Source organism: Ammodytes marinus, assembly GCF_949987685.1.
Source record: "Ammodytes marinus genome assembly, contig: scaffold_127, whole genome shotgun sequence".
Classification (NCBI taxonomy): domain Eukaryota; kingdom Metazoa; phylum Chordata; class Actinopteri; order Uranoscopiformes; family Ammodytidae; genus Ammodytes; species Ammodytes marinus.
Genome location: NW_027648541.1, coordinates 39,638 through 54,637, shown reverse-complemented (window position 1 = coordinate 54,637; position 15,000 = coordinate 39,638). Strand labels below are relative to the sequence as shown.

Below are 15,000 nucleotides of genomic sequence, written 5' to 3'. Positions count from 1 at the left end.
GCACACACACACTGAGACACACACACACACACACACACACACTGTTATGTATGGAACTGGAACTGGAAAATCAATGAAGGGCGCTTTCACACCTGCCTTGTTTGGTTGTATTGAAATCGTACTCTGCACCAAAAGTTGTCCCCCCCACACACACACACACACGGCACCAAAAGTGGACCAAACAAGCGTACCCAGAACGTCTGGTTACACTCTCAAACCAACCTGGTGCGATACGTTTGCCCCCCTTTACTCTTTGAAGAATTTGAAGTAAGGGATTATGATGAATCAGCGTGCTTAAAGGCCTACTTCACCGGTTTGAATATGAAGGTGTATTGAATTCTGAGATCCTATGTAGTATAAAAAAAACGTACTTTGTAAATATTACTGTGATGTCTTTTACTGTGACATCACAGTAATATTTACAAAGTAAGTTTTTTTTTAACCCTATATTTCTCTTTCTGTGATGTCACGAGAAAGAGAAATATAGGGTTAAAAAAAACACTCTTTCTGCCTTTTCTCAGGCTAGGATGAACCGATTTCAATTTTTTTTCGCACATTTATGCTACATAGGATCTCAGAATTCAATACACCTTCATATTCAAACCGGTGAAGTAGCCCTTTAAATAATATGGTGAATGTAATTTATTTGTATCACTATTTTTTTACTTTTATTGTAATGATAATACTGAGAAATAAAATAATGTACAGTACACACATTTTCAATTATTCTTCATGTATTTATTTGAAAAACATAAACAAGATTAAAAATAACACAGAAATAAACATATACATAATGCACGGGTGGAACAAATGAAAGAGATGCCCACCTAACGTTAAGATCAGCTAAAACACAAAAAGCCAAATATGGGACAGGGCTCGTAGTGGTTAGACTCCCCCCCCCATAGAGTCTCAGTCCTCTCCACAGCAGACCCGGGTTAGAATCCAGCCCGGGTCGTTCTCTGCATGTCATTCCCCTCTCTGACACATTTCATCTCTGTCTCTCTGCAATATCAATAAAGCATAAAAAAGCCAAAAAATTATAGTTAAAAAAAAGAAGCAAAATACAAGCAGATTAAAATGTTCTCACAAATCTATAATAAGGAAGAATAACTTTGCACAACAAAGTGACATTTCCACACAACATTTTAGTTAAACTACAATGGTTGTCAGAGGGGGATGCTTGGAATTAAATCTGGATACTTCAGCGCAAACTTCAAGGTGTACTCTTACAGAAAAAATACAGAAAAAGCAAAAATTAAGCAAACACTGTTTCTAAAATATAAATTGGTGTGTTCATACATTTCCATAAATCCCTGATTTAAACACAACAAAAAAAACATAGAAATAAATAAAAGTCCAATGAACTTTTCAATAATTTTTTATTTTATTTTATGCCTATAAATTAATGTCAGGTTTCAAACCCTGCATTCCAAAACACATACTCTTTCTCTTTACTACACTACATTCTTAAGTACAGAAGAGTTTTAGGGCCACAGGAGAAAAAAAATCAGATAAGGAAGATTTTTTTTTCATAAAGAATAAAGACGAATACTCCAAAATGCTATTGGAGTTAGTGGGGCATTTATGTATCTTCAGCATACTACAATTGACGTGCATGTATTGGGACATCCTAAATCTTTTTCTGGCACACTAAATAGTAGGGAAGTATGGGGATTAGAACGCAGGGAAAGAGTTAAATCGTATCGGAGGACGTTGATTGGATTAGATTCTAGAACGTGAAGCTGTTATTAAGATAAAGAAGTCTGAAGTTTTCTCTCTCTGAATATGTGGAGAACCATCATGCATATTTCACCGTGTTTGATCAAATGTGTTATAAATGCTTTGAGACTAGATGAGTCAGAAAAGAGAGGGAGAAATGCTTTCATCGTCTCTCTCTCTCTCTCACACACACACACACACACACACACACACACACACACACACACACACACACACACACACACACACACACACACACACACACACACACACACACACACACACACACACACACACACACACACACACACACACACACACACACACACACACACACACACACACAGCAGAATATCAAAGCGCTGCATCTGTATTCACACAGAGACCGACACCAGAGAGCAGCCCGAGTGTTTCGCGTTAGTGTGAAGCCGGCGATGGCAGTGGTCAACTCCAGGTCAGATGTATTTGCATTTACAGCACCTCACTGTGTTTTGGTGACTTGTTACAAAATGTACTAACCCCTGAGCTCTGGTTAAAGGTGCTAAGAGGAACTTTTAAATATTTCTGAAACAATTAAATTTTTCTTCTGATGATCATGAATTACATGTAACAGCAAACGAGACCATCAGTGCAAAGAATGCTATTTGCATAAAGTTTTTCTTAATGCCTTTGTCATGGGTATACGCTCACCCAGGAACAACAGCTGGCGTGGTAAAAACACAACCGCTTTTATCAAAAGGGGGCGCTAGAATCAACACACACAGAGTTCCTCGGAGCATCTTTAAGAAAGTGGGACAGTGATAGTTTCTGGAATATACAGTAAACAGAGCGATCCACAGTCTCAGCTTTGAACGCAGATGTTGTTGTGTTTCTGCTGCTAAAGTAACTAGTTAGGCTTTCATAAGAAACAACTATTTACACATTGTTTCCAGTCAAGATTCAAAGGCTTTATTTGTCACATGCTCGAACAGAATGTGCAATGAAATGTTGGTATGACACACTGCTCAAAATAGATAAAAAATTTATAAAAATAAAATAAAATACAAATTTAGTTTTTCATGGGTAACGCAGAAGAAAGGGGCAGAAAAAAAAGTCACCTCACAGAAGGAGTTTGAGTTAGAAAGAGGATTTTAGGCTTTGTGTCATCTGAAATCTTGATCTTGCATCAGATCGACAACAACAGCAGAGTCGAGCCTTTCTTATGAAATTCCAATCGAGATCATGACATGATAGAAGTGACCTCACTACATTGAATCATTGTCTTAAAGTTCCATTGTCACACAGACCTTCACTGGTAATATTTTCAGAGGAAGTTCTTCCCTAGTGTCAAAGTATGGAAACATCTTCTCAGTGAAAGTGTCTGTGAAGGTGTGTATGTGTGTGTAAGTATCAGGACCAGAGAACGACAGTTTTCCTCTGTTCCAGTCCAGATTCACTCTGATCCTCTGGAGCTTTGTCTCCCATGGGAGAGGAGTGGGTGATGATGGGGACTGTGCACAGTATTGACCTTGAAAGAACCATAATTTCCATAATCCAGACTTTAAATCTCCCTTCCTCTGGGCAGACTCTGCTAACACACCCAGTTCCCAGCCTTCACTGTCTCCAACCAGGACGTCCCAGCTGTGAGTCCCTGAGTTAAAGCCCTCAGAGCCCAGTACACAGGCGTAATCACCAAACCTCTCTGGATTATCAGGAAGCTGCTGATTCCCTTTTGCTGATCTCACACTGGTCAGATCTTCAGACAGGATAAGTAATGGATGAGCAGTGTTTGGGTCCAGAACCAGAGGAGTGTAGGAGACCATGTCCTTCATCTTGTTCCAGATGTTGAAGGTCAGGTTGCCCAGGTGTTTGGCCTCGTCTATCAGAGCTCCTGAGAGCAGCTGTGGATCATCTGGCAGGGGGCGCTGCTGGACTCTGTCCACTGCAGCCTTGTAGTTGAGCAGGAATGAGACGTCTTCAGCTCTCAGCTGCTCCTCTGTGGCTCTGACTGTGTCTGAAAGAGCTGCTATCTCTCTGCTCAGAGCCTCCATCTTCTCCTTCATCATCTGACTCTTCTGCTCCTCTTCCTCCCTCAGTGCAGCCATCCTGGCCTCCTCTTCCTCTTCTAGAAACTGGTGAAGCTTCTTAAACTGATCCTGAATCTGCCTCTCTGTGCGTCGGGCCTGGACCTTTATGTGTTCTGCTGTTTTATCAGACTCCACTTTAACTTCTTCAAAAACCTTTAACTTCTCCTTTAAGAGCTTTAGAGATTCCTGAAGTTCCTTCTTGAGTTGTGGTGCAGCTTCATCGATGGGTCTGAATCTGTGGCCGCTGTGTTTCTCTGAATCTCTGCAGACGAGACAAACTGGCTGCTGATGGTCCAGACAGAAAAGTTTGAGTTTCTCAGAGTGCAGACTGCAGAGATCCTCTGAAGCTTTCTGATCTCTCTCCAGTAAGAAGCCCTCACAGAGGTTCTTTAAAACCAGGTTACGGGGAGGTTCATCCCTTGAAGATCTTCTCTTACAAACTGGACACTCGTGTGTTGGTTTTTCTTTCCACCAGTTCTTCAGACATTCTTTACAGAAGCTGTGGCTACACGACAGAACAACAGGATCTCTGAAGACGTCATGACAGACCGGACAGCAGAAATCCTCCTCTGATCTGGAAGCCATTTTGTCTGTGAGCTGAAAACACAGAAGACAGAAAGTGAGTCAGGCGTGGCCCCCCTCTCTCCTCTATAGTGGTGCAACCGATCACAGTAGATCTGGCTCTGTACGGATCACCCTGTTGGCACTCAAGTGAATTGCGGAGACACTAGCGAATGCCGATGGACATTTTACTGACCGTGTACACAAGTTTAACAGGACCGCTCTAGTGGAGGTTTGCTTTGTGGTTTGCAAGAAAGAGTAACATAACCATCACCACATTTACTATGCGGTGGTGCGCCACAACCATCTCTAGGTCGGCTCTGAAAGGCTCGGGCGAAAGGTGTTGTGATGTGGGGAAAAAAATTGTATTCACTGTAGTCAATAGTAAAGCAGATTAATTGCTCATTTGCACTTTATTTGTATTCATATATTTCAAGATTGTAATTAAACATTGGATATACATCTTCATTTGAGTTTTTATGAAGATGTACATACAGGGTATTTTGTAATCGCTATCCACGTTTAAAATGAAAGCAAAGTCATATATTTCTTATCTTTGACTTTTTGTTGTTGGTGTTGATTAAAAAAGAAATATGATCCGTGACTGAACGACCGTGATATGATATGAACCGTGAGTTTGTGATCCGTTGCCACCCCTCCCTCCAGTACTAACTTCTCATAAATCAACTGTCTCTTTTTTTTGTCATGTTTTCAGTCCAACTCACCTTCAGTGTGTGGAGTGTCAGCTGGTGGAAGCAGCAGTGTTGTAGCTGAACTCACTCAGAGGAAGTTGTTAGTTTGATTTGCATCTCATTTGCTGTTCAGTCCGTGTGTCTCTGTAGTGAGGGAGGAAAACAAATGGTTACCTGGTTTGTCTGGTTTGCTGTATAAAGAACACGCCACACCTTTATAGCTCTACTGTAAACTGATACCCTTTATGGAGCTCATACTATCAGGCAGTTATATATTTGTAATTGAGCCCTGGCTTTGTGATAAATACAAAGGAATTAATTAAATCCTTTGGTAATCTTGATATACCATTGTGATGTTACATGAGTCAAGGGTAAGTCAATCGTTGAAGCAGGTATAATAACATCCAGACCAATAATAAGCAAATAATATAAGATATGAATCTTACCGTCTGTCTGTCCGTGCGTCTCTCCTCAGAGCTGAAGAGAAATGAGCTGTTGGCTTCAGGTGAGGGGTGGAGCTCCTCCTCCACTGAATGCACAAGGTGTGGCTGTGTTCGGAAAGCCATACTAACGTCCTACACATACTCAATTTGACTTCAATTTGAGTATGTGACAGTTGGGTATGCAAGTTTGGGTATGCGAGAAATTCCCGGATGAGTACTAACTTCCGGGAAGATTTTGGGTATGAATCGATTGGATACTTTTCCTACTCAACCGCCCCACAATGCATCGCGTCTTTTCAAACGACAAGGAAGGTTTTTTTTTTATTCTTTATTTACAATTCTGCATTTCCTGCACAACACAGGACTGTATGTAAAAATCTAGTTCTATATCTAACCTGTGGAGGGCGGCAATACGCTAAACAGCGTCTAAACGTCCGGAATCTTATAAGAAGAAGAAAACATTATTTATTGCTTGAGTATACTTCAGTATGAATGTTTCGACACACCTCGCATACACAATCGATCTTTGAGTAGACAGTATGTAGTATATAGATGTTGAGTATGTAGTAGGTTAAGTATGGCTTTCCGAACACAGCCAATGTTTCAAAGAAAAAATGACCACACCTCTAAAGCTCACCGGTGAACTGGTTTGACCTGATTTAATCTGTGTTGTACAGAACAGTTTTACCTTTACTGGGTCATACTAACATTCACTGCTTAATTTTTCAGTTGTGATGGAGTTTTTATTTGGAAAGTACAAGTAGAATGTATTTTAGCAACACACAAATCACACAAGACCACGTGTGAGGTAAAGGGGAAAGTGTGTTTTTTGTAACAGAAGCAGGACATTTCAATGCACTGTAAATGAAATGCCTTTTGATAGATCCAGTCATTATATTTCAAAGAAACAGAAGTCATAAAGGGTAGAGCCAAGTCTCCATAACATAACAGTTCCTTATAACACGTAAAAAGACATTACAACTTGTTGTCCAGTGAGTGGGCAGTTGTCAGAAGAATACTCAGTAGAGTGAGTTTATACTTCTTCCTACTCCTCTAGCATACCAATGCTGGTTAATGGAATATGCTTTTTATTTTCCTTTCCATGAAATAATTTGAGCATTGTTTTTTTTTCATGCTTTTACTTTTTTCATGCTTTTCATCTTCCTTCAGCCAGACCAGGACCACAGTCCACAGCATTCACTTCCTCCATTCTCATCCTGTTCAGGCTCGTTAGCAGGTAAATAATCCCGTTTGTTTAGATATTGTCGTACACTTGAGAATGTTGCTTGTTATTCAAGAAGCTAGCGATGGCAGCGGTCAACTCTAGGTCAGATGTATTTGCATTTACTGCATTTCACTGTGTTTTGGTCACATGTTACAACATGTACAAACCCTGCGCCCTGGTTAAGAAAACGTCACAGTGATAGTTTCTGGAATATACAGTAAACAGAGCGATCCACAGTCTCAGCTGTAAACGCAGATGTTGTTGTGTTTCTGCTCCTTAAGTAACTAGTTAGGCTTTCATAAGAAACAACTATTTGCACATTGTTTCCAGTCAAGATTCAAAGGCTTTATTTGTCACATGCTTGTACAGAATGTGCAGTGAAATGTTGGTATGACATACTCAGTATTACTGTGATCAAAATATACAAATCTTAGAAAAATGTAATAAAATACTAAATAAGTTTTTCAAGAGTGACGCAGATGGAGGGGGGGGGGGGGGGGGGGGGTGAGTAATCTCGAAGAAGGAGCTTGAGTTAGAAAGAGGATTTCAGGCTTTGTGACATCTGAAATCTTGATTGTTCAAAAATAATATTCAGAGAAATGTCTTCAGTATTCTGTACATAAAAAAGTCTCCTAATCAATATATCTGATCATCCAACACAAAACACATTATATATTTGTTAAATTGTGCACACAGTGTAGACACAAATTACAGGTACATTGTTTTCCTCAGTGAGGCAGATGAAGGGGGGGAGGTTAAAAAAAGGGCGCAATTATCTCACCGAAGGAGCTTGAGTTAGAAAGAGGATTTTAGGGTTTGTGAAATCCTGATTATGCAAAATAATATTCAGAAAAATGGTATTTTGAATAAATAAAAGTCTCCTAATCAATTGTCTGACCATCCAACCCTATCACATTATATATTTGTTGATTCCAACTTGAATTTTGATGGTCGTGATTACGAACGATTTACTATTGAAATCATGACATCCCTAGTAGTGACCTCACCACATTAATCATGTCTTTATTTCTAACTGATCTGTTCCCCTGTCACACAGACCTTCACTGGTAATATCGTCAGAGGAAGTTTTTCCCTAGTGCCAAAGAATGGAAACATCCTCTCAGTGAAAGTCTGGTTGATGGTCAGTATGTGTGTGTTTGTGTCAAGATCATGGAACGACAGTTTTCCTCCATTCCAGTCCAGATTCACTCTGATCCTCTGGAACTTCTCCTTCCATGGGAGAATAGTGCCATTTGATGGTGAGTGTGCTGAGTATTTACCTTGAAATAACCATAATTCCCATAATCCAGACTTTAAGACTCCCTTCCTCTGGACAGACTCTGCTAACACACCCAGTTCCCAGTGTGTACTGTCTCCAACCAGGACGTCCCAGCTGTGAGTCCCTGAGTTAAAGCCCTCAGAGCTCAGGACAGAGAAGTTATGATCAAACCTCTCTGGATTATCAGGAAGCTGCTGTATAAGGAAATACGTAAAATCAAATCTCACACTGGTCAGATCTTCAGACAGGATGAGACTTGGATTCCCAGTGTTTGGGTCCAGAACCAGAGGAGTGTAGGAGACCATGTCCTTCATCTTGTTCCAGATGTTGAAGGTCAGGTTGCCCAGGTGTTTGGCCTCGTCTATCAGAGCTCCTGAGAGCAGCTGTGGATTATCTGGCAGGGGGCACTGCTGGACTCTGTCCACTGCAGCTTTATAGTTGAGCAGGAATGAGACATGTTCAGCTCTCAGCTGCTCCTCTGTGGCTCTGACTGTGTCTGAAAGAGCTGCTATCTCTCTGCTCAGAGCCTCCATCTTCTCCTTCATCATCTGACTCTTCTGCTCCTCTTCCTCCTTCAGTGCAGCCAACCTGACCACCTGTTCCTCTTCTAGAAACTGGTGAAGCTTCTTAAACTGATCCTTAATCTGCCTCTCTGTGCGTCGGGCCTGGACCTTAATGTGTTTTGCTGTTTTATCAGACTTCACTTTTACTTCTTCAAAAACATTCAACTTCTCCTTTAAGTGCTCCAGAGATTCCAGAAGTTCCTTCTTGTGTTGTTGTGAAACATCAGCGATGGGTCTGAATCTGTGGCCGCTGTGTTTCTCTGAATCTCTACAGATCAGACAAACTGGCTGCTGATGGTCCAGACAGAAGAGTTTGAGTTTCTCAGAGTGCAGACAGCAGAGAGCCTCTGAAGCTTTCTGATCTCTCTCCAGTAAGAAGGTCTCACACAGGTTCTTTAAGGTCAGACTAACAGGAGGTTCATCCCTTGAAGATCTTCTCTTACAAACTGGACACTCCCGTGTTGGTTTCTCTCTCCACCAGTTCTTCAGACATTCTTTACAGAAGCTGTGGCTACACGACAGAACAACAGGATCTCTGAAGACGTCTTTACAGACCGGACAGCAGAGATTGTCCTCTAATCTGGAAGCCATTTTGTCTGTGAGCACAGCTAAAAACACAGAAGACAAAAAGTGAGTCAGGCGTGGCCCCCCTCTCTCCTCTATGGTGCAACTGATCACAGTAGATCTGGCTCTGGACGGATCACCCCGTTGGCACTCAAGTGAATTGCGGAGTGGCGCAGAGACACTAGCAAATGCCGATGGACATTTTGTCTACATACTGACCGTGTACACAAGTTTAACAGGACCGCTCTAGTGGAGGTTTGCTTTGTGGTTTGCAAGAAAGAGTAACATAACCATCACCATGGCACATTTACCATCTCTAGGTCGGCTCTGAAAGGCTCGGGCGAAAGGTGTTGTGATGTGGAAAAAAAAAATGTATTCACTGTAGTCAATAGTAAGGCAGATTAATGCCTCATTTGCACTTTATTTGTATTCATATATTTCAAGATTGTAATTAAACATTGGATATACATCTTCATTTGAGTTTTTGTATGATGATGTGGACACAGGGTATTTTGTAATCGCTATCCACGTTTAAAATAAAAAACAACAACAAAATAAATTAAGGCAAAGTCATATTTCTCTTATTGACTTTTTGTTGTTGGTGTTGATTAAAAAAGAAATACGATCCGTGACTGAACAACCGTGATACGATATGAACCGTGAGTTTTGTGATCCGTTGCCACGCCCTCCCTCCAGTACTAACTTCTCATAAATCAACTGTCTCTTTTTTTTCGTCATGTTTTCAGTCCAACTCACCTTCAGTGTGTGGAGTGTCAGCAGGTGGAAGCAGCAGAGTTGTAGCTGAACTCACTCAGAGGAAGTTGTTAGTTTGATTTGCAGCTCAGTTTGCTGTTCAGTCCGTGTGTCTCTAGTGAGGGAGGAAAAACAAACAGTTTTGTGGTTTGTTCGCTGTATGCACAGGGTGTGTTTTAGTTACAGGCTCAAGCAAAGAACACACACCACACCTCTAAAGCTCACAACTGTAAACTGGTACAGAACATTTTAACCCTCAAGCAGCTCATACTACCAGGCAGTTAATAATGAATAATTTAGCTCCGGCTTTGTGAAAAAGACAAATAAATGAATTCAATCCTCATGTAATCTTGATAGACTATTGATAGCAAGGTCTCACTAACACTGATAAGGAGAATAAACAGCACATTATAAATACAAAACTTAATAAGATAAGTCAGTCAACAAGTCAATAAAAAAGTTAAAAACTAAAACATTGAACAGCATAACAATTTAAAAGTTACAGCAGACTGCGGTGAAATGGTTTGTTATTAAAGGAATTGATATGATCCATGGATACTAAATCATTGTGTTTTAAGGGCACTATGCGATTACACAGAAGATAAAAACAGGTCTGACTAGTATTAGCAGGTATAATAACATCCAGACAAATATTAAGCAAATAATATAAGATATAAATCTTACCGTCTGCCTGTCCGTGCGTCTCTCACTCAGAGCTGAAGAGAAATGAGCTGTTGGCTTCAGGTGAGGGGGTGGAGCTCCTCCTCCGCTGAATGCACAAGGTGTGTCTCAGTCCAAGGTTCATAACACACTAGGGCTGGCCCGAATGCCATTTTTCAGGCTTCGAATATTCGTTGGTTTTTCCGAGCGAATATTCGAATATTCGTTCCAGAAAAACACACCATCAAAAACATTAAAAAAAAAAAAAAAAAAAAAAAAAACGTTAATAATCCCTATATACTCCCTGGAACCGATTTTGACAGTATCTGCATATTTTGTTGAAGATTTACGCGCTCGGAGGTGAAGTAATGGATGCGCTATGACACTTAGTGATGTAATATCCTCCTAAATGAGCAATACTACTACTACTACTACAACAATATTACTAACTTTTATATCCAAATATAACATTATTTGATGACATTATATTGCAGTACTAGCTTCTTGCAAAAAAAAAAAAAAAAAAAAAAACGAAGCTCCGAATACTAATTTAAGCTCCGAATACTAATTTTCTGAAAGAGTATTCGAATAATTCGGGCCAGCCCTATAACTCACCTCTATGTCTCACTGATTAACTTGCTTATCTCAGTGTGTCTCTATAGTACAGAACAGTTAACCCTTAAGGCCAGGACACACCAGCCCGAAAATCGCCGTCGTAGCGTCGATAGGGGGTCGGGAGACGAATCTGTTTGGTGTGTGCCGTGACGTCGGCCGACGTAGAGGTCGTCGGGCTTGATTTTCAGCCGACCGTCTTTCATTTGGAGCAATTTGATTGGTGGAGGGCTAGCGAATCAGTGAAGCCCGGAAGTGAGGCGGGTAGCACAAACAGCTAACAACAGCTAGCCATCGTTTTAATGTGTTTGTTCGTTTCGTTTTGAGAGTACTCACATGCATCAACCCTTGTTGACTGCTCGACACCATGCTCGACACTCTCTGCTAAAAATGGTGCTCTTATGGTCCATAAATATAAATACGTATTTCTATCTATGTTTATGCTCTAGAGAGCTGTCCCATCATTTCCGGCTTTCGTATTTTTTCGGGCCACAATACAGATTAGCGCCGCCTGCTGTTATGGAGACATTACGTCCCGCGCAAGCAACAGAGCGTACGGAAAGTCAGCAGTCAGTTTGGTGTGTTCTCTGGCCGCGACGGGAAGTCTGGAGCTTCCTGAAACGGCCGACTCCATTTTTTACGTAGTCGGAACATGTCGGAATGGTGTGTCCTGGCCTTTACTGAGCTCATGCTAACATTCATTGGGGCACTTTTTCAGTTGTAAGGGAGTTGTTTGGTAAGTAGTTTATGTAGTAATGTAGTTTAGCAAAACACAAAACCATGTGTGAAGTAAAGGGTAAAGTGGAATTTGTTACAGAAACACACAAGTTCAATGTCCAAATAGCTCATGTTGCCTTTTGGCTCATTCTGAAATTTTTTAACCCATGTATGATCATGTGTTTTATAAATTTGCACTGTCCCCTTCTTAAATAAACTGAAATAAATTGAATTGAATGTGCTGCAAATGAAATGCATTTTGAAAAAAACAGTTGTTATATTTTAAAGAACCAGAAGTCATGAAGACTGACCCAGTGCTATTGTGACGAAAAGATAACTGAGCCGGAATGCAAAGTTCTGTATTTACATGTTGATCTTGGTTCCTCCTCTCACTTAAAGCTGCAGTGTCTAATTTCAGCCGTTGGGAGCCGTTGGGATCCCAACGGCTGTTTTCGCAACGCTCTACCTGCTGCAGCTCCTCCCTCCGAACGACAGCTAAGCGCGTTCATGTTGCACCCAACGCACCTAGTGTCTCCCCCCCATCCCCGATATATTTATTCCCCTAATCAACCTTGGCCGACCCGACACAACAGCGATCATGTCCGCACAAAAACAACAACAACACGGCCAACAATTGTGCCAAAAGACAAATTAACAGCAACTAAACGGAACAAATAGCCTTAAAACAGCATTGCAGATTCACACAAACAGCAAGGGAGCACCATACCAAACACATTTACAGCACCATTGTGTGCACGGCAGTACAAAATAAAGGCAAGTATCCTACATTACCCTACCTGGCTGTGACGGGACCGTGGCTGGCGTAGATAAACCGGTGCTTCGTTGTACTTTTCGTGGAAGTTCCCCGGACTTAGCAGTTATGTTTCGCTTCATTATGGAGGTGGTGGCTGCACACAACCGGAGTGGAGCGTGCCGGTTGTAGCTTCGCTGGAGACGGGGAAGCCAGTTGGACGGCGCCGGGGGTTAGCAGCAGTCTAGCCGGCCAGCAGGTGAACACTGTCGGGTAGCGGTGTAGCAGGGAGGCGGCGTAGATAAACACCGGTGCTTCGTTGTACTTTTCGTGAAAGTTCCCCGGATTTAGCCGTTATGTTTGGGTTCATTATATGGAGGTGGTGGCTGCACACAACCGGGTGAGTTAATTAATGCTATCCGACCGGTGCTAACTTGGTTTATCGGCTAAAGCACAGCCAAAGGAAGCCCATTCTCCTGGCTCACTTTCCACACGTCTTCCCCGAGCGGCTTCATACAGCAACAGCCGCCCGACTACATTTCCTCCTCGGTGTTTCTCAGTCTCTGTGTACACACTGTCCTCCCACCGTGTTAGTTGTTGGTATCCGGGAATGGTAAATTGAGGGTTTGTTGCATAGATAGTAGGCCTATAGTATAGATAGTTCGTTGGTGAAGACATTGCTATTCGCTGTCTGCCGTAGTAGGGCCAAACAGTAGTTTCAGACTGCTAGGGTCGTGAACGCTCACGCAACTGACGCATCAACGTCGTTGCCAAGTGAACGGACAGTCCCACAGCCAATAAGAAAGCAGTATCTGAGCCTGCTCTGATTGGTCAAAATTAACATGAGCGGTGGCAATTTTGGGGGGCAGCACACAGAGGCAGGGGGGAGCAAAGTGATGAAAAAATATTTTCAGACCACTTCACCTACATATAGCTGAATGGCTATTATGACAGTTTTGCCAAATATTACAGTGAAAAAATTAGACACTGCAGCTTTAAGGGTCATGAAGTACGGGTCATGATATAAAAATACAAATATGATAATATGACCTAAAGAACTAGATTGCGGGAACAGGCGGCCAAAATGTTTTTTTTCTCATGAGGGGAATCCAAGAATTTGCTTTGTCTTATTTTAAGATCTTGGTCAGTTGAGCAGTTTGAATGTGAAAAAAGTCAAAAATAAATCAAATAAAAGGTCAAACAAAGTTCAGGAGGAGCTTGGGACATGGCAGGTGTATTCGCTGTCCCATCTTGATTTCAGCAGGTTGTATTGTGACATTTGTGAGGCTTTAAATACGTTTTAAAAGTCCTCTTAAGTTGGATCCATCATGTAACTCATCTACAGCTCATTAGCATTTGTCGCGCCTGCCTCTGAAGCATCACTGATGTTCCATTCAGCAATCAGAGCTCAAATCGCTTTGTGGAAGAAGGTTGTGTGTGTGTGTGTGTGTGTGTGTGTGTGTGTGTGTGTGTGTGTGTGTGTGTGTGTGTGTGTGTGTGTGTGTGTGTGGTCTGAACATGCAGGAATACTCATTAACTTGTCAGTGAAGAAGCTTTTTTTATTCCATTTTTCTTTTCTCTAACAGGACGTCTCCTCACTCTCCTGAAGTATAAAACAAGATGATGACAGTCTGTGAGAGGGAGGGAGAGAGAGAGGGAGAGAGAGGGAGAGAGAGAGAGGGGGAGAGAGAGAGAGAGAGAGGGAGAGAAAGGAGAGAGAGGTAGAGATAGAGGTAATGACAGTCTGTGAGACTAGGAGGGAGGGAGAGAGAGAGGGAGAGAGAGAGGGAGGAGAGAGAGAGATAGAGATAGAGGTAATGACAGTCTGTGAGACTAGAACAAGTTGTTTCTCTCCATTGACACTTTGAACTGAGCTGCTTCTACTGACAGGAGGGAGGGAGGGATGGAGGGAGAGAGAGAGAGAGGGAGAGAGAGGGGGGAGAGAGTGGGGGGAGAGAGAGAGAGGGATTGAGAGGGAGAGAGAGAGGGGGGAGAGAGAGACAGAGAGAGAGACAGTGGGAGAGAGGGAGACACAAAATGAATATTATCCGCTACCTGTCTGTACTGTGTGTTTTGTGCTGAAAAAAAAATCTAGTGCTCTTACCTCTATAAATATTGTATGTGTGTGTGTGTGTGTGTGTGTGTGTGTGTGTGTGTGTGTGTGCGTGCGTGTGTGTGTGTCTGTGTGTGTGTGCGCACGCTGTTATGGGTTTTGCATTGTATATTGTGTAAGTGTTGTTTTTGCTTAGCATTTCTTTGACTCAACTTCATTGTAAATGAGGGTCACACACACACACACACACACACACACACACACACACACACACACACACACACACACACACACACACACACACACACACCCTCAACTGATCTCTCCAGTATAAATAAAGGT

General features: G+C 41.9%; 1 protein-coding gene across 1 annotated transcript; it reads right to left on the bottom strand.

Moving 5' to 3' along the window:
- Window positions 1-2,981: 2,981 nt before the first annotated feature.
- LOC307270399 (zinc-binding protein A33-like) lies at window positions 2,982-9,139 on the bottom strand (the record flags this gene model as incomplete). The annotated part of the gene is made up of 3 exons (XM_080054284.1): window positions 2,982-4,382; window positions 5,485-5,567; window positions 7,741-9,139. 3 exons carry the CDS (start codon window positions 9,137-9,139, stop codon window positions 2,982-2,984), a joined length of 2,883 nt encoding a protein of 960 aa, XP_079910410.1.
- Window positions 9,140-15,000: the final 5,861 nt, after the last annotated feature.